This window comes from Neomonachus schauinslandi, chromosome 9 (assembly GCF_002201575.2).
Source record: "Neomonachus schauinslandi chromosome 9, ASM220157v2, whole genome shotgun sequence".
Classification (NCBI taxonomy): Eukaryota; Metazoa; Chordata; class Mammalia; order Carnivora; family Phocidae; genus Neomonachus; species Neomonachus schauinslandi.
This window is the reverse complement of record NC_058411.1, coordinates 102,299,846-102,324,139: the sequence shown is the minus strand read 5'-3', so window position 1 is coordinate 102,324,139 and position 24,294 is coordinate 102,299,846. Positions and strand designations below refer to the sequence as shown.

The 24,294-nt window shown below is 37.6% G+C and overlaps 1 protein-coding gene across 1 annotated transcript in view; it reads left to right on the top strand.

The window, feature by feature from the left end:
• HERC1 (HECT and RLD domain containing E3 ubiquitin protein ligase family member 1) overlaps nt 1-24,294 on the top strand; it is a 146,889-nt gene that overhangs the window by 81,657 nt on the left and 40,938 nt on the right. Inside the window, exons 36-47 of the mRNA XM_044918258.1 lie at nt 1,615-2,135; nt 4,356-5,131; nt 8,181-8,379; nt 10,401-10,561; nt 16,620-16,736; nt 16,931-17,162; nt 18,745-18,869; nt 19,859-20,079; nt 21,027-21,295; nt 22,043-22,095; nt 22,758-22,958; nt 23,584-23,758. Of these exons, the coding sequence (XP_044774193.1) occupies nt 1,615-2,135; nt 4,356-5,131; nt 8,181-8,379; nt 10,401-10,561; nt 16,620-16,736; nt 16,931-17,162; nt 18,745-18,869; nt 19,859-20,079; nt 21,027-21,295; nt 22,043-22,095; nt 22,758-22,958; nt 23,584-23,758 (3,050 nt within the window). The remainder of the gene's footprint in view (nt 1-1,614; nt 2,136-4,355; nt 5,132-8,180; nt 8,380-10,400; nt 10,562-16,619; nt 16,737-16,930; nt 17,163-18,744; nt 18,870-19,858; nt 20,080-21,026; nt 21,296-22,042; nt 22,096-22,757; nt 22,959-23,583; nt 23,759-24,294) is intronic.

The following is a 24,294-nucleotide window of genomic DNA, read 5'->3' as shown; positions in this document are numbered from 1 at the left end:
AAAGATTTTATTTATTTATTTATTTGAGAGAGAGAGAGAAACAGCATGAGAGGGGAGAGGGTCAGAGGGAGAAGCAGGCTCCCCGCTGAGCCGGGAGCCCGATGTGGGACTTGATCCCAGGACTCCGGGACCATGACCTGAGCCGAAGGCAGTCGCTTAACCAACTGAGCCACCCAAGCGCCTGATCTAGAAATAATCTTAAACGTAATCAGATACCATTAGCTGAATAATGGAAGTTGTAGTTGTGATGGGGAACCTGACGTTCATTCAGCTGAGGGGGGGTCCTTATACCTTATAGATGGTGTAAATTTGAACCCTAAACACTTCAGGAGGACAGTATTAAAGAGATACCCTCTCACTAAAAACTTTTTTTTCTCTTCATCTAACACCCCGGCAGAGACAAATTTCTTTGTGGTCTCCCTGTGCTGATGGGTGGATTTGTTTTCCTCAAATGAAAGGATGTAGTATAGCCTAGCTCTGGTCTCCAGAATTTCTAGTTATTTTGTAGTAGAAAATTTTCACACTGTCATATTTCTATAATGGGAGTGCTGGACTTGATCAGTCCTAAGCATGAAAGTTAACTTTTATTCTGTGCTTTTAAATATGTTTTAAAAATTGCCAAGGTGGTATAATTTTAAGCTAGCAATTCATGAGAGAGGGAAACTGCCTCTTGAATAAGTAATCAACAAAACTGGAGATGAAGTAAAGAGACAACCCAGTACCTGCAGTAGTCCTTTCCCCCAGTGATATTCTCACAGCCCAAACTAGGCTCTGCTATGTTCTACTCAAAATGATGGCCTAGTGCTCCCCAACATCTGTGAACCTTGAAGGAATTAATTCAACCTTGGACTATGTATCAACCAATTTATTCTGCCCAGAAGCCTTTTCTGATAAATTTCACAGTCTCTGATAAAAACAATATTAATGGTAATTAACATCTTTTTGAACAATTTACTGTGTATCTGGCACTGTAGTAATAGGCACTTTATGTACATAGTCTCATTTAATCTTTAAAATAACCATAAGACACAGATATTAATTATTTGTGCAGTTTTTTTCAGATGAAAAAGCTGAGGTTTAGTGAGATTAAATAATTTCCCAAGACTATTCAGAGTTAAGATTTGAACCCAAGTCTTGCTCTTCTTTTAACCTCAGGGTCTTATTTGAAATGTGTGGATTGGAAATATCCCAATTATCTAGACTTATAATTTTTATCTTTGTGCCCATTGAACAGTATAAGATGGCCTCAGGACTTGTCTTAAGGATGAGAGTGAATAGATTCTCAAGGCTTTTTTTTTTTTTTTGGAGTAAGTGGAATCAGTCACATACACCTTGGTTTAAACCCATCTTTTGGGTGGCCACAATAACTCTGATACTCACAGACTGTAGGAGGAAGTTTAAATGACAGGGCAGCTTGTTTCAGAGGACCATATTGCTACTAACAATAAATTTGTAATATTTGTTCACTCCTTATCAGCAGCCAATGGTATAATATACCTATATTAGGAGACCAAACACAAGTTCAACATGGGATTACATGTGCTAGACTTTATAGTGACTAGTAGTTTAGGAGAACTATTACTATCACACATTTCCTGGCTTTTTTCCTTCTAGGTGAAAATTTGTGATATGCAAATGCGTGGCACACCGCGAGACTTACTTCCAGGAGACCCTATTTGTAGTCCAGTAGCAGCAGTGCTGGCGGAGGCCACTATTCAGCTTATCCGTATCCTTCACCGAACAGACCGTTGGACTTACTGCATTAACAGAAAAATGATGGAAAGGCTGCATAAAATTAAGATATGTATTAAAGAGTCAGGTCAGAAGCTAAAGAAAAGCCGCTCGGTTCAAAGCCGAGAGGAAAATGAAATGAGAGAGGAGAAGGAGAGCAAAGAGGAAGAGAAAGGTAAACATAATAGACATGGCCTTGCTGACCTCTCAGAGCCGCAGCTGAGGACCCTTTGCATAGAGGTGTGGCCTGTGCTGGCAGTGATAGGAGGAGTTGATGCTGGTCTTAGAGTTGGAGGTCGGTGTGTTCACAAGCAAACTGGGCGCCATGCCACGCTGCTGGGAGTGGTCAAAGAGGGCAGCACGTCTGCCAAGGTCCAATGGGATGAAGCAGAAATTACCATCAGGTATGATCTGTTGAGTTACACTTTTAGCAAACGAGTATTTAATGGTGAAATGGGCCTATGGACAGTGAGTAACTGTATTTTAGATGAGCTGCCAGTTTTTAAAATATTTTTTTTTCATATAGCTGGGTATGAGTACTGTGATTTCATAAAGGAATATATCCCAAAGCCATGTTACCTGGAATATTAGTGGTTTATAAGATACATGGGTTTTGTTTTGTTTTGTGAAGAAATGGTAAGCTCACTAATTTAGGTTTAACTGGGATCTGTCTTTCTGTTTTTCATTTGGCTGCTTGCTTTTTGATCATTTCCATTACACATCGGGGTAGAAAAAAGCCAGCCAGCACATTTGTCAATTACATTTTCGTAGGTGGGCTTTGAATGTAGGCAGGAACATTTGAGTGACTAAAATTCCTATCCCTTCGGGGTACAATATTTTGGGTAGGTACGGAAATTACATTTATTTGACACAAACTGTATACTTAAAAGCATTTAGATGTCTTTGCAATCACATAGGATTTGTGTGAAATAGAAACTTCATGTTTTAGAGGAAATATGTCAAGAATCTTCATTGATAAGGGGACTCATTTATCTAATGATTCTACATAGTTGCATCATTTGAAAATGTGATTTATTAGTGATATATAACTATTCATTTTATTGCCTGAAGTGATTGTTCTATGGTGGTTTTTTTTTTTAAGATTTTATTTATTTATTTGACAGAGAGATAGAGAGCACAAGTAGGCAGAGTGGCAGGCAGAAGGAGAGGGAAAAGCAGGCTCTCCATGGAATGGGGAGCCCGACGTGGGGCTCGATCCCAGGACCCTGGGATCATGACCTGAGCTGAAGGCAACCGATTAACCCACTGAGCCACCCAGGCGCCCCTGTTCTATAGTGTTTTTGTTTTGTTTTGTTTTTTGTTTCGTTTTTTAAAGATTTTATTTATTTATTTGACAGAGAGAGACACAGTGAGAGAGGGAACACAAGCAGGGGGAGTGGGAGAGGGAGAAGCAGGCTTCCCGTAGAGCAGGGAGCCCGATGCAGGGCTCCATCCCGGGACCCTGGGATTATGACCTGAGCCGAAGGCAGACGCTTAATGACTGAGCCACCCAGGCGCCCCTGTTCTTTAGTGTTAATATGACATGGTACAATATCCAAAAAAGTGGTACTTAAGTATTCTTTGGAGGCAGTACTGTTTTAGGATCTTAACAATAGCTGTAGATTCTCTCAGCTGAAAACTTAACACATACATAAAATTTATACACAATTTCACCCTATACTTACATTCCCCCACTCTACCAAGCTAAGAAACTAGTGAAAAATTTACAGTGTTACATGAAAGTATCTACCTTTTCTTTTATTCTTTGCCTTGTTTCAGAAAGGATTTATGATGCCTTAATTAAGATGTAAATAAAATAAAGCAAAATAAATCAAATTAAAGCAAATAAGAAAATGAGGAAAAGGGAAAATAAGAAGATTAATCTAGAACCAAGATTTAGGTTAATATGACAAATTTATGCCACCAAACTTTTGGTATTTGCGAAAGCTGTTACATTTTGTGTATTTATAACATTTTTAAACTTCAGTAAATTCTTACCAAATACCAGGAAATGTGTGATCATATTTTTGCTTAAGCTACAAATTAGAAGCATTAATTGAGGACTACAAGATAATTTTTTAAATGAAAACAAAGTCTTGGAACCTCTTGAATAGGTTATAGTCATTACCCATATAATAAGCGAAATCTGTTCTACAGACTTTTCAAATAGCTTACATCGGGATAGGCAAACTGCATCTGGCCCACCTCTTGTGTTTGTAATAATGTTACACACAGCCACACCCATTCATTTAGGTATTCAATGGCTGCTTTCACACTATGATGGCAGGGTTGAAAGGTTGCCGTGGAGACTGTGTGGCCTGCAAGGTCTAAAATATTTACTATTTGACTCTTTTTAGAAATTTTGCTAATTTCTACATTAGAGTATAGTAAATACTCTGATTTGAAAATACGTGCACATCTCATTGCTTTTGCATTTATCATCACATCTCCCTATTTTCTCATAAAATACTCATTTTTCTCTCTGTAATGATTTCTCTAGTTCATGTAAATTATTCTTTGTACTGTGTACATGATGCATCTTACTTTGTTTTCATTATTTTCTGTACCTTCCTCCTGTCTATCCCTCACTTGCTTCTTCCTGTGTCATTCTGATCTTATTAAAGCTTCCCAACTTTTTGGTCGCCTAGTGATACTCCATTGTATAATCTGGAACCCTGTGAACCACTGCCTTTTGATGTGGCGCGATTCCGAGGCCTGACGGCTTCTGTGTTGCTGGACCTCACATATCTGACTGGTATTCACGAAGACATGGGCAAACAGAGCACCAAGCGACATGAAAAGAAACACCGACATGAGTCTGAGGAGAAAGGGGATGTTGAGCAGAAAACCGAGAGTGAATCTGCTGTAGATACGCGAGCAGCCTTAACATCTGATGATGTCAAAAGTCAGGGTACCACAGCCTCCAAATCAGACAACGAAATAGCTTCATTTTCTTTAGATCCAACACTGCCAAGTGTGGAATCCCAACATCAGATAACAGAAGGAAAAAGAAAAAATCACGAACACATATCCAAAAACCATGACATAGCCCAGTCGGAAATCCGAGCAGTCCAGCTGTCCTATCTCTACCTCGGTGCTATGAAATCACTTAGTGCTCTTCTTGGCTGTAGTAAATATGCTGAGCTGTTGCTGATACCAAAGGTTCTGGCTGAAAATGGCCATAACTCAGACTGTGCAAGCTCTCCAGTCGTTCATGAAGATGTGGAGATGCGTGCAGCCTTGCAGTTCTTGATGCGACACATGGTGAAGCGAGCAGTCATGCGGTCACCCATAAAGAGAGCATTGGGATTAGCTGATCTGGAACGAGCTCAAGCCATGATCTATAAATTAGTGGTCCATGGGCTCTTGGAAGACCAGTTTGGGGGCAAAATTAAGCAAGGTATGTTACCTGCTTTTTTTTTTCTTTTGTGTTGAAATTATTTACAGTGTCAGATATGATATATTCCATAAGTGATTTATAAAAAAATTTTTTTTAATAAAAGTTTTCACATTGTTTTTCCTTTGCAAAGCAAACAGTTTTTTGTTTCTTTTATATTAATAATTATCTGTCTACTTATAATTTTCTATCTTAAACCTACACAAGCATAGAACTTAATAATCATTATTATATTTTGTAAAACTTAACTCATGCCGCAAAAGGTACTCAAATATTTATTAATCTGAATCGAGATGTATATTATTCTGATAACTTCTCAGAGATGTTTTATTTTATTTATTTATTTATTTTAAATTTTATTTTGTTAGTCACCATACATTACATCATTAGTTTTTGATGTAGTGTTCTATAATTCATTGTTTAGGTATAACACCCAGTGATCCATTCAATACGTGCCCTCCTTAATACCCATCACCGGGCTAACCCATCCCCCCACCCCCTCCCCTCTAAAACCCTCAGTTTGTTTCTCAGAGTCCATAGTCTCTCATGGTTCGTCTCCCCCTCCAATGTCCCCCCCCCTTCATTTTTCCCTTCCTACTATCTTCTTTTTTTTTTTTTTAACATATAATGTATTATTTGTTTCAGAGATACAGGTCTGTGATTCATCAGTCTTACACAGTTCACAGCACTCACCATAGCACATATCCTCCCCAATGTCCATCACCCAGCCACGCCATCCCTCCCACCCCCCACCACTCCAGCAACCCTCAGTTTGTTTCCTGAGATTAAGAATTCCTTGTATCAGTGAAATCATATGATACTTGTCTTTCTCTGATTGACTTATTTCGCTTAGCATAATACCCTCTAGTTCCATCCACGTCGTTGCAAAGGCAAGATTTCTTTTTTTTTTTTTGATGGCTGCATAATATTCCATTGTATATATATATACCACATCTTCTTTATCCATTCATCTGTTGATGGACATTTTGGCTCTTTCCATAGTTTGGCTATTGTAGACATTGCTGCTATAAACATTGGGGTGCACGTGCCCCTTTGGATCAGTACATTTGTATCTTTGGGGTAAATAGTGCAATTGCTGGGTCGTAGGGTAGTGCAATTGCTGGGTCGTAGGGTAGCTCTATTTTCAACTTTTTGAGGAAACTCCAGACTGTTTTCCAGAGTGGCTGCACCAGCTTGCATTCCCACCAACAGTGTAGGAGGGTTCCCCTTTCTCCACATCCTTGCCAACATCTATCGTTTCCTGACTTGTTAATTTTAGCCATTCTGACTGGTGTGAGGTGATATCTCATTGGGGTTTTGATTTGGATTTCCCTGATGCCGAGCGATATTGAGCATTTTTTCATGTGTCTGTTAGCCATTTGGATGTCTTCTTTGCAAAAATGTCTGTTCATGTCTTCTGCCCATTTCTTGATTGGGTTAGTTGTTCTTTGGGTGTTGAGTTTGATAAGTTCTTTATAGATTTTGGATACTAGCCCTTTATCTGATACGTCATTGCAAATATCTTCTCCCATTCTGTCGGTTGTCTTTTGGTTTTGTTGACTGTTTTCTTTGCTGTGCAAAAGCTTTTTATCTTGATGAAGTCCCAATAGTTCATTTTTGCCCTTGCTTCCCTTGCCTTTGGTGATGTTTCTAGGAAGAAGTTGGCTGTGGCTGAGGTCGAAGAGGTTGCTGCCTGTGTTCTCTTCTAGGATTTTGATGGATTCCTGTCTCACATTTAGGTCTTTCATCCATTTTGAATCTATTTTTGTGTGTGGTGTAAGGGAACAGTCCAGTTTCATTCTTCTGCATGTGGCTGTCCAATTTTCCCAACACCATTTGTTGAAGAGACTGTCTTTTTTCCATTGGACATTCTCAGAAACATTTTAAAGTACTACTTTTATAGATTCTGCATTGTAGATTCTGTATTATTTTATTTTTTATCTTCACCTTTGGGGATAATAGGAATTCTGAGATAAAAATGAGATATATTCAGTAAATGTTTATTGAGTGTTTGATATGTGCCAGGTACTCTTCTTGGTTCTGGGGAGCCAGCACCAAACAAAACAAAGTCCCTTGCCTTCATGGAGCTTCAGTTCTTTTTTTCTTTCTTCCCTTCCTCTTCCTCCTTCCTTCCTTTTTCCCTTACTCCCTTTCTTCCTGTCATAGATTAGACAGTAAATAGGCAGAGAGAAGTGCATGTTGTATATGAACAGGAGTATTAAGATCATGATTATGAAGGTATGTGGCCATTTGGCAACCCTAATAGAATTAGCTATATTTGTGGCAACTGCTATCTTTTTTTTTTTTTTCTTAAGGTTTTATTTTAGAGAGAGAGAGAACAAGTGGAGGGGGGGCCGGAAGGCAGAGGGAGAGGGGAAGCAGACTCCCTGCTGAGCACAGAGCGAGAGGCAGGGCTTGATCTCACAACCCCAAGATCATGACCCTGAGCCAAAATCAAGTGGACACTTAACTGACTAAGCCACCCAGGCGCCCCACTGCTATCTTGATATTATGTTTATTTGTAAGCTCTTAGATGTTTTAATTAATTTTTTTTAAACTCTTGGGAGTAGTTTATTTTGTGAGGCATTGCTCTGTTTAGAGCATGGGGTTTCTGTCTAGATTTGTATTGTATTTACATGTATTACATGTATTTACATGTCTTCATCTTTGCATGTTTGAAGACTAAAGATAGGCATCAAAATCAAAGTGCTAAGGAAACACAGTTTTAGTGATTGGATATCATTGGAGAAGTTCTAGTCAAATCTTACAAGCAAAAGTGAGACTATTTTTTGTTTTTAAGAGAACCTTCTCTAAAAAATGAGTAATTGCAAAAGCTTGTTACCTTATTATCTGTAGAGTTTATAACAGTGGGTACAGTAGTGAATACAAGGATGTATACATGCAAGAACATTAAAAAATATTTCCTAGAAATTGGTACCTATGAAATAGATTTAGAAACTTCTCAAATTAAATGTTAAAAGTTTTCCATTCCCTTGTCACTTGTGAAGAAACAAATCCTTAATACTTTTTTAATATTTACCATGGTTTACAGAAATTGATCAACAAGCTGAAGAAAGTGACCAAGCCCAGCAGGCACAGACGCCGGTTACCACTAGCCCATCAGCCTCGAGCACAACTTCCTTTATGAGCAGCTCACTGGAGGACACCACGACTGCCACCACTCCAGTCACTGACACAGAAACAGTACCTGCATCTGAATCCCCAGGAGTGATGCCACTTAGTCTTCTCAGGTAGGGAAGTTGACTTTAACATCTGCCATATTGATGCCTGTGATTTTGATCTCACGATCATTCTCTTATAAACAATGTGCCTAACTAAAAGCATTCTAGAGCTAGAAGGAACCTAAGAGATCATAGAGTCAAAGCCAATTTGCTGAAGTTGGGAATGTTCTTCAGAAGTTTAATAACTTGCCCAAAGTCTCACAGCCAGTTTAGAAGTGGCTGATCTATCTCCCGTGCCACTGGCAGATACTCTAGCCGTCTATCTCCTTATAATAATCTTTTTTTTGGGCTAGGTTTTTGAATATTTTTTTCCTCAAAAAGTAAATGCTTGTATTGAATATTAGAGCTTCAAGATAGAACGCCACTTCCATGGAAATAATTTTCTCAGGTTATTTCCCTTTTAAGCATTATTTCTTAATTATACTTTTATTCTTGTAAGATCAAACAAGTCTACTCAAATGAAAGAGCATGTCTTATGATACTTCTTCAGCCAACCCTATTTTAGTAGGTTTGTAAATTCCAAATAATGTTTAAGTTTCTTTTTGCTTCAGTTTGCCAGGTATATTCACAAAATGAAAAATTTTGAGAGAAAATCGTTAGGAAGGGACTATTTTGTGAGCTCCCTTAACTAGGGCTTAAGTGAAATAAAGGGCAGTAGAATGGTTAGTCTCCTTTTTTCTTCTTTCTTTACTCCCTTCCCTTAATTGACAGGTTATTATTATTCCTAGGGTATAGACTGACGTCTTAGGGAGTAGAAGAGAGAGGGGCTATTATCGTAATGCTTCTTAATTTTTGGTGTCCACAAGAACCACCTGGGAGGCTTTTTAAAGCTCTGGCTCTATCCCCCTGTAGTCTCATTCAGTAGGGCTGGTGGGGCACACAGTTTGCATTTGAATTGAGGGTCCCCAGTGATTCTGATGCAGTGGTCTTCAGCTCACACACTGAGAGTTACTGCTCTGCTCTTGGGCCGGAACACTCATCCTGGCAGTTACCAGTGCCCAGTCCACACACATCTTAGCTCTCTCACTTGAGTAACAGTTCCAGGAGATACTTCTGCTCAAGAAAGAAGGAAGAGAGGAATAATAGATATTCTAATACGGTTTTTAATCCTTGTTGCCTTCCAAGCTGTGCTGTGCAGGCATGGGATTCCCTGGTAAAATAACATTCCCTTGCTTTCACAGGCATTCACAGACCTTGTGACTCCTCCTTTGTCCTCAGTCTTTGTTTGCCTGCTGTTAGAGCTGCAGTTGTGTTTGCCTGGCTAAACATCATTTAACACTAGAAGAATCCGGGAACAACTGCCCCCTCTGTGAATATCATTGTATCAGTTATTCGACTGGGTAGACAATGCTTTATTGATGCTCAAAAAGTTATTAGTTTTGTTGGATAAATCTTAAGAGTAGACAGTTGGTGAGGATCTTCCTGAACCTTATTCTTTAGCCAATGTCTGCCTTCTCAGCCTGAGAGGGGCTGCCTTTCTTCTGCCTTTCCCCTCTAGACAGCTGGCATACCATTCATATGCTGTTTTCAGTTGTGCTGGGGGCTGGGCAGTTACCTTTTCTTTCCATAACTTACCTATTGACTATTACTTTATTCATGTGAATAATTTCATGGCTAGCTAGTAAATTTATATTTGAAGTAACTGTAAGTTAGCTATCTTTAAAAGTCTTTATTCTCTAACTACTGTATCCCTACCAAAATACCACTGTCCTCTTGGTATTATAGTAGAAGGAAAGCTCCGTGAAGGCAGGGATTTTTTAAAATCTATTTTGTTAATTGCTGTATTCCCCCCACCTGCTATGTTGCTGGCATTTTGCTGAACAAATAATATGGTATTTCTACTTTTATGGTAAAAAGTATCCTATTAGATAGTAATTATTAAAATTGTTGGGAGTCTTTCTCCCCTCCCCATTAAACTATAGCTAACTTCATGTAGTTTTCCAGGTTGAATATTCTTCTATAAGAGGACTGTGATATATATATTATTTTCTAATTGGATTTTTATGCTAACTATTGTTGTTTTCTTAAAGGCAAATGTTCTCTAGTTACCCAACTACCACTGTACTTCCCACACGTCGCGCACAGACTCCTCCAATATCATCGTTACCAACCTCTCCTTCTGATGAAGTAGGAAGGAGGCAAAGCTTAACTTCTCCTGATTCCCAGTCAGCAAGGCCGGCTAACCGCACAGGTGTGTGTGCTGTCATGCACTGTGACACCCAAACCTCTTGGCATTCCTGATAGGTGGGACTTGATAACTTGGGCATTGTGTTTTGTCTCATTGAAGGTAAAACAGTGATTTTAATAAAGGGGGGGGGATCTGTCCTATCAAACAGAACCGTCTTTTTTATTTTGAAGCTGTACATTGAATTATGGCTACTTGGGAGAGACATAGTGTACTCTACATCAGTTGTATCAGACCCTTCTTATTTTCTAATATAGACACTTTTAGTGCTATGAATTTCCCTTAAGCATTGCTTTTGCTTCAACCCACACATTTTGAGATGCTGTGTTTTCATTTTCATTCAGTTTAAAGTACTTTCTAATTTACCATGGATATCTCCTTTGACAGTTTGGATCATTTGGAAGTATGTTATTTTGTTTCCAGATATTTAGGAATTTTCCAGATGTCTCTCTCTTACTGATTTCTAATTTAATTTCATTGTTATCAGAGAACATACCTTGTATAATTTGAATTCTGTTAAATTTGTTGAGACTTATTTTATGGCCCAGAATATGGTCTGTTTTGATAAATATTCCATGTGTACTTGGAAAAAATGTGTATTATGCTGTTATTGAGTAGAGTGTCATGTAAATTGTTGGTTAGGTCAGGGTGGTTGATTGTTATGTTCAAGTCTTCTTTATCTTTACTGATTTTTGGTCTACTTATTCTATCATTTATTGATAGTGTTTAAATCTCTGACTGTAATTGTGGATTTGTTTATTTCCTCTTTCATTTATTAGTTTTTGTTTCATGTATTTTAAAATTCTCTTTAGGTCCATAAATATTTAAGGTTCTTAAGTCTTCTTAATGAATTGACCTCTTTATCATTATGAAATGACTGTCTTTACCCCTGGTAATATTCTTTGCCCTTAAATCTGCTTTATCTGGTATAAATATAGCCACTTATTTTTTTTTAAATTACTTTTAGTATCGTATGTCTTCTCCCATCATTTTACCTTTAACTTTTTTGTGTCTTTATATTTAAAATGGGTTTCTTAAAGGCAGCCTATTGTTGGGTCTTGCTTTTGGCCGGGGGGGGGGGGGGGTTCCTTGCTTTTTTAATCCAACCTGATATTCTCTGCCTTTTAATTGGTGTGTTTAGACCATTTACATTGAATGTGATAATTGTATGGTTGTGTTTAAATTTGTCATCTTTCTGTTCATGTCATCTGTTCTTTGTTCTTTTCTTCCTCTGTTTCTACCTTCTTTGGATTAAATTAATATTTCATTTTATCTCCTTTGTTGGCTTATTAGCTATACTTTATATTGTATTTTTAGAGATTACTTTCAGGTGTATATTATATATCTTTAATTATCACAGGCTGTCTTCAAGTAGTGTTATCATGTATATTTAAAAAAATCTAACAGTGGTATGCTTTTATTTCCTCTTTCTCAGTCTTTGAACTTTTATTATACATTTATATATAATATGTTATAAAGCCCCATAATACATTGTTATCATTTATTTAAAGATCTGTTTATTTATTTTGGTGGGGAGAGGAAGATGGAGCAGGAGAGAGAGACTTTCAAGCAGATTCCTCACTGAGCACGGAGTCTGATGTAGGGGTCGATCTCATGACCCTGAAATCATGACCTGAGCTGAAATCTAGAGTTGGACACTTAACCAACTGAGACACCTAGGCATCCTTACATTGTTAACTATTTTTGCTGTGAACAAAAGAGATTTGAAAACTAAAGTGTGTATTTTATATTTACCCACATAATTCCCAGTTCTGAGATACTTTATTCCTTTATGTGGATCCAGATTTCCAGGTGGTATCATTTCCTTCTGCTATCCCTTTAACATTTCTTGTAATGGTCTGCTAGTGATGAATTCTTTTGGCTCTTATATATCTGAAAGAGTTTATTTCACTGTCATTTTTGAAAAATATTTTCATTGGATATAGAATTCTAGATTGATAGTTTTTTTCTTTCAGTACTTTTAGATCCTCTACCATCTTCTGGCTTGCATTGTTTCCAATGATAAATTTTCTATCATTCTAATCTTGGTGTAATATGCCTTTTTCTATGGGTGCTTTTAAGATTTTTCTGTTTTATCACTAGGCTTAAGCAGTTTGATTTGACCTGCCCTGACATAGCTTTCTTCAATTTTCTTGTGCTTGGGGTTTGTTGAGCTTCTTGGATTTGTAGATTTAGAGTTGTCATTAAATTTGGAAATTTTTAATCCATTATTTTTTCAGATTTTTTTTTCTGTCACATTCCTCCATTTCAGTATCTGTGGTTATGGGTATACAACACCACTTGAAGTTGTCCCACAGATCACTAATGCTTTGATTTTTTTAATGTCTTTTTTCTATGTTTCCATTTTTGATAGTTTTTGTTGTTGTGTCATCTGGTCATTAATCTTTTCTTTGTAGTGTTTAATTGTTCATAATCCCATCCAGTGTATTTTTCCATTCAGACATTGTCATTTTCATAACTAGAAGTTGAGTGTAGATTTTTTTTTTAATTTTTTATGTTTTTAACATGCTTAATCTTTTCTCTGCCTTATCAAGTACATGGAATAACAGTTTTCATTGTTAGAATAGTTATGTTCTGTAAAGTTTGTGAACACTGAATTAGTGAAAACTGAACTATTGCTCCTCAGGGAAATACAGGGCTAGGTTTCTGTGAGCTTCTGATCACATTTTGTCAGCTGATCAATATATAGCCTTATTTTATGTGTGTTTATATTTAAAGACATTCTTTCTATTTAATATATATTGTTGATTCATTACATCGAACTCATGACCCAAAAACACCATAACTCGTGCCTGAATGAAATTTATCTGACATATATTTTTTTCATAAGGCATATTACAGCCTTTTTGGACTGAGAAACATTAGACAGTATTTCATCACTATGCTTGGAGGCCATTTTAAACAGTGAAATCACCAAGAAAAGGTACAAAAATGCAAAACACATGACTAAATAGACCATGAAGAGGAGACTTGTTTATAGTCTCAGAGCTAAAACAAGAATGTAGAGCATCACCTATTCTGTCTCAGCTGGGAACAAATGTGTCAGGAGACTGAAATGTTTTTGTCACTGTGTGCATGTAAATGACTGTAAAAAGTGCCGTGAGTATTGATTTTGGAGTTACAAATTAACTTTAATGAGTAGATGAATTTTCAAATATGGAGTCCACAGAAAAGAGCATCAACTTTATACCTGTTTTAATATCCTTCTTTACTTATCGTTTATCTAATTTCTAGGTCTGTTTCTATTGACTGATTTTTCAACTCATTTTGCATTGTATTTTCTTGGGTTTTTTTCATGTTTGGTGATTTTTTATTGAATATTAGATATTGTGAATTTTACCTTGTTGGGTGCTGAATAGTTTGTATTTATTTAAATTAGCCTTGTCATAGGATGTAGTTAAATTATTTGGGAATAATTTGATTCTCTCAAGGCTTCCTTTTAATCTTTGTTAGGAGGGACCAGGACAGCAGCCTTTAGCTTGGCTGAATTTTTCCCCATCACTGAACCAATACCTTTCTTTGTATTCTATCCAGTGCCTAGTGTATCAAGAATTTTTTCTCTCTGGCTTGTGGTAACACAAATTCTTCCCAACCCTATGTAAGCCCCAAGGATTGTTCTGCCTGCTGTTTCTTGGTGATTCTTTCCCCAGCTCTGGATAGCTGCTGCATTAGCATCAGCTGAAGACATGAGGGAAAGAGAAAGACCCTCTGCACATTTTTGGAGTTCGCTTTCAGTGCAGCTCTCTTCTTTCCGTACAGCTCTCTCTTTTCTGGTATTACCCTGTGAACACTAGCAACCTGAATTCTCTACTCTTGTCTGCTCAATTCAGAGAGACCACTGAGCTTAGCTTGAATTTGCCCTACCTGAACTGCAGCTTGGAAATTCTCTCCAGGAAGTAGGCTGAGGCAGTTGTACACCTTGCCTAGTTTGATTTCCTTCTCTCAGGGATCACTGTCCTACACAGCCTGTTTGTCCAGTGTCCACAGACCATCATTTGATACATTCTATTTCTTCTTTTAGTTGTTGAAGGTAAATCCAGTCTCTCTTACTCCATGATGGCTAGAAGTAGAAGTCCATCAGATGTATCAGGCCTATTACCACTCTGGCAGTAGTGACATTTTTTAAGCAAAAATGGAAGTTGTCATTCTCCCTCCTTCCTTCTTCTTTACTTCCTAATTCAATTCAAAAACATTAAGTGGGGCCAACCTAGGTAGGCTTTCATGCCAGCAGATTTGAGAGGTAGGTGGCATAGTGGTCCAGATTGGGGGTATCAGCCAGATTGGAATGAAGGAAACTTCTTGTCTGTGGGAGTGGCCTAGCATAGGGTATTGGAGTCCCAGGTCATGGAGGAAATGTCCACATAGCTCGGCACTAGGGATCAAGGCCATGCATGGTGCAGAGGGCTTCTATCAGCACTGTCCACTGAGAGGGCCTAGGAGCAGTGATGCTTTAGTAGCAATAAGCACACCTATTGCCAAGATCCTGTCTTCTAAATACCATTCTTTACTAAAAGGGAACTCTGATCTTCTGGCAGAAATGGCTGATTTCAGGGTTAAGTATGAGATGAGCCTGGAATAGCTTGTGCAAGAAAGTGATAAAGTACTCAAAGAATGATGGGCACATGCCTCAAGGATATAGAAACCCAATTGAAGGGGCTTCCACTAGCCAAATCTGGGATGTTTGGGGCATCAAAATAAAAATCATAATTACAGTAACATATAATAACCCATGAATACAATGAGAATCTATAACCCTATACTGATGGAGAAAGTAGACTGATAAATCTGAAAGCAATGATAGAATTGGGAAATCCTCATTTGTCAACCATCATCATCATAATAATTAATTCAGCCAGTAAACATTAATGGGTGCTAGTGAATCTAACTTTGACGAGGAATGGGATATTTACATATTCTCAAAGTTCCTCCCAACAAATATTTATTACAAAGGGGAAAAAATAAGAGTACTTTTATAGTGGGGAAACCTGGCAGATACCAGCTTAACTCAAGTGATCAAAGTTAGTATCACCAGTAATGGGACAAGTTGAAATAATGTACCATTTAATAGAATTCAGTGAGTAGAAGGCAGCATCAGTTTTGTGGTACTCCTGCCAAATCATGAAGAGACAGCAGACAAACCCAAATTGAGTGACTTTCTATCATATAACTGGTCTGTAATCTTCAAAGTATCAAAGTAATTGAAGGAGATGGAAGAGATAGGAAAACTAAATGCAAGGATGATCCTGGATTGGATCCTTTACTGTCCAGAACGTTATCAGGACTTCTAGTGAAACTAGAATGGGATCTGGATTAGATGTTGACATTGTTAATTTCCTTACTTCAGTGGTGTGTTATGCAGAACAGTGTCCTTATTTGTAGGAGTTGATATGTTAGAGTATTCAGGGGAGTTGGAGCATCATGTCTGCTACTTACTCTCCAGTGGGCCAGGGGTAAAAGAATTCTTTTGTACTATGCTTGCAAATTTCCATTAAGTTTGAACATTTTTGTAAGTAAGAAACTATTTCAAAATAAAACATTTAAAATTTTTTCAGCAGCTTTATTTTGTGTTAGCTTTATGAAAAACCTTAAAAAGCTGTAAGTTAATCATATTAGCTATAACTTAATCACAGGTTAATCATGACCTGAACAGAAATCAAGAATTGGACACTTAACAGACTGAGCCACCCAGGCACCCCACGAATTCTTTTTTTTTTTTTTAAAGATTTTTTTATTTATTTATTTGAGACAGAGAGAATGAGAGAGACAGAGAGCACATGAGAGGGGGAGGGTCAGAGGGAGAAGCAGGCTCCCCGCCGAGCAGGGAGCCCGATGCGGGACTCGATCCCGGGACTCCAGGATCATGACCTGAGCCGAAGGCAGTCGCTTAACCAACTGAGCCACCCAGGCGCCCCACGAATTCTTAATAGAAAAAAATTTCATTAAAGTTGTACAGTATTAATAAATTGGGGACTTACGGTGTAGGGACACTTTTTATTCATGGTATGTAGTGATATAGGCTCTTATTCTCTTTCTTTTGTCTCAGCCTTGTCAGACCCCAGCAGTAGACTTTCAACTTCTCCTCCTCCTCCAGCAATTGCAGTACCCTTGCTGGAAATGGGGTTCTCTCTCCGGCAGATTGCCAAAGCCATGGAAGCCACAGGTAGGACACATTTTTACATATCCGTATATGTGGATATGAGAAGCCTGGTATTATTGAGGGTGATATATTTTTTAAGAGACCATAAAACCGATTTAGTTACAGTGGCATTGTAGCAGACACTGTTAAACTGATACCCTGAATAACTAATTATGTCACCCCAAATCAGTATCATACTTTTCTTTTTCCCTCTTCAGGTGCTCGAGGAGAGGCTGATGCCCAAAACATCACTGTCCTTGCCATGTGGATGATAGAGCACCCTGGGCATGAGGATGAGGAGGAGCCCCAGTCAGGCAGCACAGCAGACTCAAGGCACGGAGCAGCAGTCCTAGGCAGTGGTGGGAAGTCAAATGACCCCTGTTATTTGCAGTCACCAGGAGACATCCCATCAGCTGATGCTGCTGAAATGGAAGAAGGCTTTAGTGAAAGGTGAGATTCCAATTTCTGTATTTCTGTTTTATGTGGTATAAATGATAGTTCCAAGTGCCCCATTTATTTCCCCTCATAGATGCTTCTAATGGTGTGTAAAGTTGATAACTAGAGATATAAGGTGGATATTTCAGTTACAAGTTTATGTTTCTGTGAAGGGTAAAAAGGACATCACAAGTTTTGACTTGAATAGATGTTTTCATGGAAAAGGAAATAATTTTTATATAAAATTAAGCTGAAAAGAGGAAACTGAAAATTAAAACAAGTTTTTTCTGAAACAAAATAAACATTCTGATAAAATAATTTTCTCTCTTATAAGTGATATAGAATGTTCATTTTTTTTTTAAAGGTTTTATTTATTTATTTGACAGAGAGAGAGATAGCGAGAGAGGGAACACAAGCAGGGGGAGTAGGAGAGGGAGAAGCAGGATTCCCGCTGAGCAGGGAGCCCGATGCGGGTCTCGATCCCAGGACCCTGGGATCATGACCTGAGCCGAAGGCAGATGCTTAGCGACTGAGCCACTCAGGCGCCCCTAGAATGTTCATTTTAATATTGGAAATTGACTTAATGTGTATAGAAGTAGACTTTTAAATCTTTTCTTAATATAGATTTATATCTTCATTTTTTCTTTAGTTTTTAATGTCTAGTACAATACACCATTAAAAAAAATTTTTTTTAAAGATTTTATTTATTTATTTGACAGAGAGAGACACAGTGAGAGAGAGACACAGTGAGAGAGGGAACACAAGCAGGGGTAGTGGGAGAGGGAGAAGCAGGCTTCCCGCAGAGCAGGGAGCCCCACGCGAGACTTGATTCCAGGACCCTGAGATCATGACCTGAGCTGAAGGCAGAGCTTAATGACTGAGCCACCCAGGCGCCCCTACACCATTTTTTTTAATTGTAAAAAGAATTCTGTGATAATGCATAGCCTGAGATGAGATGTAATAAAATACTCCACAGTTTTTCCCCAAATCCCCCCGCTTTAGTACTTTAAATCTTCATTTTTCTTTGTAGCCCATCAAGTCATTTGGTTAACAAGGCTTGTGTCTTCTGTAATATGCAGATGTTTTCTGACAAGCTCAGTGGATATTTTCATAACTTACTTTGAAATATGTTTCTCATAGGCAGGGATTCTCAATCATTTCAAATTTAAGTATTTAATCATTTAGAATTTAATTAAAACCATTGATCTCGTTTGGATTTGAACATGCATTAAGCATCATTTCCTTGTTGGCATAATTCATAATTAGATAGGGGCACCTGGCCGGGCTTAGTCAGTGGAGCATGCAGTTCTTGATGTTAGGGTCATGAGTTCAAGTTTTATGTTGGGCATAGAGCCTACTTAAAAAATAAATAAAAGTAAAAAAAAAAATAGATAAAATTACTGCTCAGGGCAATATGACATATTTATAATTTAGGAGCTTTTCCAAGGACAAAGATATGTTTCAGTTTTATTGTAAATATATTTTATTCTTGGTACTGTTTGGAGGAAAACGCAATACCAAAAGCGAGCTTGTGCCTATGCTTTCCATTTATGGTGGTTCTTAAAAATTTGTGTTGCTTTCTAATTTGCACTTGTAGTCCTGATAATCTGGACCATACAGAGAATGCAGCTTCTGGAAGTGGACCACCAGCTAGGGGTCGCTCAGCAGTAACAAGAAGGCACAAGTTTGATTTAGCTGCTCGCACATTGCTAGCAAGAGCAGGTAATTGATATGTTTCACATCCTTCTGATGGTAAAAGTCATATAGTTTATTTATATTTGAAAGTCAGTGTGAAAGCAACATTAAAGAAGATGTAAACTAATGATACTAAGTACTCAGTTCCTCCACATTAACAGAGTAGCTATTTGCATTTTACTCTCTATTTACATAATTTTGCATTGAAATCACAGCATACATTCATAGATTTATTTTTAAGCTTCCTCTGGGTACAAAAGTCTATACTGGTTACTTGTAGATCCTGAGATTTTTCCTAAATATGCTTTCTGCTGTCAAGCAATTTATACTTTAAGAAGTGAAGATGCATGTTTAAAGTTTAACATTAATAGTGAGAAGGAGCTGAAAAGAGCACTGTGCCAAAATAGGCACTGGCTATTCTGATGTCCTCTGGGCCTTAGGGCTAAACTAGTAGGTAAGGCCCTAGATAAGCAAAAATAAATTCCATTGCTACTTTAGTAAAATACTTGCAGTATTATGCTCTAGACATGTGAAGTGTAATTTATAGGGGAACATATTTTCCAAACTAAAAACTAGGATATGTGATTTATTAAAATAGCATTTGATCTTTGAACTATTAAAACATAATTTTCTAGTGATTTATGGTAACAGAGAAGTTGAGATTGAGCTAGAAAATATAGGATGTGTAGTTAATATATAGTGAAAGGGACTGATTAAAAAAAAAATAACCCTAAAAGAATACTAACAGCCCATATTTATTGAGTGTTTTTCTGTATTACATTATGAAGTATTTTACATGGATTATTTACTATTAACAGCCCTGTAGTTAGGAGTGCTCTTCCCCATTTTACAGAGAGGAAACACACGTGATAGGTAAAATTTTATGTTTATGGTCTGGAATCCCAGTAAATCAGCTGAGCTAGGCTCTTTCCTGCATGTATGGCAGTTAAGAACTGGCGAAATATTTAGAATTACTTATTCATGCAAATAAAATGCCTTTCTTGTTTTGTTCTGAGCGGGGTTATACCGCTCTGTGCAGGCCCACAGGAATCAAAGTCGGAGAGAAGGAATATCTTTGCAGCAAGACCCAGGGGCGCTGTATGACTTTAATTTAGATGAGGAATTGGAAATTGATCTTGATGATGAAGCGATGGAAGCTATGTTTGGACAAGACCTGACCAGTGACAATGATATTCTGGGAATGTGGATCCCAGAGGTACTGGATTGGCCTACCTGGGTGTGTGTGATTGCAGCGGGGGCTGCTCTGACTTATTTTCCTGCCCTCCTGTTCATACAACTTACTAACAACAGCCTTGCCTAGAGTTGTTACACTCTGAAAAGTCTTACATCTCATCCTAAAGTTTGGGGCTCTAACGCTTGATGTTACTTTGATACCTACAAACTAGTAAGAAAAAGTCTCTCTTGCTTTCTCTGTGCGATTTTATTGCTTCTCTCCCCAGACTAGATGAATAGAGCCATATAATGGTAATATTTGATTATAATATCAAAGATAGATTCCAAAACAGGCATCAGGTCCTAGTCAGCTGTGCTGGGTGTAGAACATGGCTGCTGTGCTCACCTTGCTGTCTGAATGCATGCTCTTCTCCTTCGTAGGTTCCACTTAATCACTGTAATGCCTCATTCTAACAACCAGTGCCACCTAGGTCTTGTAACTGCTTCCATCCAGGGCCAGGGTACATGATGGGTTTGTATGTTTTCGTTGTTTAGCATTATGCTTTTGTAGCAGGGAGACTGAAAACTTCACAGGTCTAAGTCCTACAGAAAAGAGCATCTACTATATTACGTTAATAAGATAAATGAATCCAAATGACTTCTTAGAAATTCAGATAAGAGATATGCATGTTATGGCCAGATGAAAAGTAGCTTTATTAGGATTTTTTTAAAAATCATTTGAGATAGGGCTAATTGTCATTTTTATTAACTCCTCTCAGTAGGATAGTGAGTTACCTTTATTATAACTTACCAGATTGAGAAAGGGCAAAGAACACCTTCAGATCGTGAGATCTAAATTCTGATTTGAAAGAAATTTGTTACGTAACATTAATGAACATCCTGCAAATACTCCAGCATGTGTAAACGAAGTCATTAATATATAAATATCTATTTTCCTCTTCTTAATTTTATGTTAAATTGACTAATAATTTGATATGAAATTTTGTGCAGCATGTTTGTGAGTCTGAAGACAGGGAAGAAGTGGTGGTGTGTGAACTGTGTGAATGCAGCGTCGTCAGTTTCAATCAGCACATGAAGAGAAATCACCCTGGCTGTGGGCGCAGTGCAAACCGCCAGGGCTACCGCAGCAATGGCTCCTATGTGGATGGCTGGTTTGGTGGTGAATGTGGGAGTGGAAATCCATACTACCTGCTGTGTGGCAGCTGCAGGGAGAAGTACTTAGCCCTGAAGACCAAATCCAAGACAACAACTTCTGAAAGGTACCTTGAAATTGTATAGATCTCCAAACCCTCTGAATGAAGAGTATAAAGTATCTCTCATCAAGACATGGGAATTACAGCTTTTTTCATGTGAGAAGTTACACTTAACCTTTCCTTAAGTCCCATGATTGCTGAATTGGGGTCAGGAAGGATGGAGGAGGTTGAGGAATTCATGTTTTGCCAGAGCTGGGAGCCTGTAGCCTAGGAACAGATTCTTCACTGGAGTTTGATTTCGTTAACCTTCGACTTGTTGGCAGGTTCTGGGCAGGACCCTTGCCTTAACCTTTAGGAAGCTTATGGTCAGTTTTTCTCACTGGTGTTTTTTACCCTGTTTTTGACCTCTTAATTAAGATCTTTTTATTGATTAAAAAAATAGAGTTTAGATTAAATGAGCTTCCATGAAAACATTACTTCTTTATATCCTTGAATAGCAATTCATCTGTAGTGAATAGGATTTTTGCCCTTATTGACAACTATTAAAATCTTTACGGGTTCTGGAATAGCTTTTGATTAAGAGTTGTTGTAGGTGACCCAGAAACCTCCCCAGTAATTTGGTAAAATAGTCACTGATTTTTGTAAACCTGTGTGAACCTACATACCAGTAGTTTTTATTAGTGCATAACATGAAACACTTTTATTTTGTGTTGCTTTATTAATGACCTTTAAAAATGTTCTAATGCCTTAATTTGCATTTTTGGGTACTAACTGTTCTGTATAAAAATACAATGTTCTTCATGTTTGGTGCAGGTACAAGGGACAAGCTCCAGATCTAATTGGCAAGCAGGACAGTGTGTATGAAGGTAGTTGTTTTGAGAGCTTCTTTATTTTACATGTGTTTTTAGATATACCTTCTGCTTAACATCTGTTACTAAAATTTACCTTTATGTGTATGTGTTTGTATTTAGGTACATGTTAACTTAAAACTTTCTGTAAAAAGCTCAAAGTAGTTTGAAAGCAACAGTCCTAGTTCTTAAAACCAAAGGAAAAGGACCTGGATTCAAATACTAGCTTGACCATAGAATGTTAATTTCTGTATGGCATATTTTTTTTCAAATTTTTTCTCTAATTGAGAAAAATAAATAAAAAATTGAAGACAGCATGAATTTATCTGGAGCATTCATTTCCTTGAAATCATCATCTCTAATGATTATGGACAGGGTTAAGAAGTCTTTGCTGACCCCATAACAATAGCTTGTATTAGTTGAAACCTCCATTACCAGCTGTAACGTTTGCTATTGTTTTAAGTGGGTTTGGCTGCTCTGGCTCCTTTTCCCTTAGACTCTCACTATGCCTCAGGAGTGCACTTTGGTTGGGTCACCAAGGAGACGGCGCCGTAATTCATCTTGTGGGCACTGGGCTTTCCTTCCATCTGCATTTTAGACATATCTCATAGTAACCATTGCCAGTAGAGTTGTGTCATGTTCATATTCACATACCATACATTTATTTATTTAAATTTCAGAAGACTGGGACATGTTGGATGTTGATGAAGATGAAAAGCTAACGGGTGAAGAAGAATTTGAATTACTTGCTGGACCACTTGGTTTAAACGACCGACGCATTGTACCAGAACCAGTTCAGTTCCCCGACAGTGATCCCTTGGGAGCATCGGTAGCAATGGTAACTGCTACCAACAGTATGGAAGAGACTCTGATGCAAATAGGTAAACTGAAATGCTAATTGGCGTGGATTTTATAGAGTCTATATTAATTTGTTTCTTAGGTTAGGTGGTAAATAATAACACATTGTTCCACCCCATCAAGGGTTGTTAGCCAGTTGTTTTAACATTTTGAAGGTATAATGTAGTATTTTTTATTTTTTGTTTTTATGAAATATTGAAGTGATAAAAAGAAAATTTATAAAATATGAGTATGATTATTTTTTGTATTTATTTTGATAAGGGAATCTTGGAACTGACTAAAAACAATTTGGCAGTCTTTTTTTTATTTGCATGAGAAGGTATGGGTAACTTTTGCTATTGGGAATACAAAATAAAAAATTAGTATTGATGACTCAGCCTTTTCTCTTGTACTCAAAGCATATTTAAAAAACTATATCTTTATTTGTTAGTATCAATAGAAATGATATATGAGCAAAATAAATGAAACCAAAATATTTTAAGAAACATATATAATAGATTATTGCCTTAGAAATATTTATTTCTCCCGAGGAATTTTCTGTGTAACTAAGTCCAGATGAACAAAACACATTGGTTTGCTGTGTTTCCTTGCAACCCAGAGCCGAGATAGAATGGGAAAATTTTTCATTAGTCCGGATATGTTTTTCAGGTTGCCATGGCTCTGTAGAAAAGAGTTCCTCTGGAAGAATAACACTAGGTGAGCAGGCAGCTGCTTTAGCAAACCCTCATGACCGGGTGGTGGCTTTAAGGAGAGTGACTGCGGCTGCTCAGGTTCTTCTGGCAAGAACCATGGTAATGAGAGCTCTGTCTCTTCTCTCAGTCAGGTGAGTATTATTTTGTGTCAAATGATGCTGTTAGACTCTAGTATATATTAGACAGGAGCCTGATATTTTTTGGGAGAATGAGATAGAGTTTTTAGAACCTTGAATATCTCCTGTCGAATGAAAGAAGTTAGACATAGTTATCATTTTTATTCATTCAGTCAGTAAATACGTAGCTCTTTTTGGTAGAAAATAGCACCACTATAATAGTTGAGTAAACTGCAAACATTTTTTATTATCTGAAATGGGATACTAAGGCTATTGGTCCATTTGGTGCAAGATAAAAATAAAAGTTTGAGTGAATTTTTCTGCAAAATTGACCAACTGTGTAGCTACTTCAACCTGCAGAGTCCATCATAGAGAGTGCTGCCATGTTCATATTGTGGAATGTTATATTTAAAAAGGAAGAAAGCCAAGAATACATAAAAGACATCCATTTAAGATCTGGTTAAGCAAAGGTATATAACTGTAAATCAGTGAAGACAGGAGGACCCTGAAATAAAAACTCAAAATAAAATTTAGAGGAGACTCCGGTATTG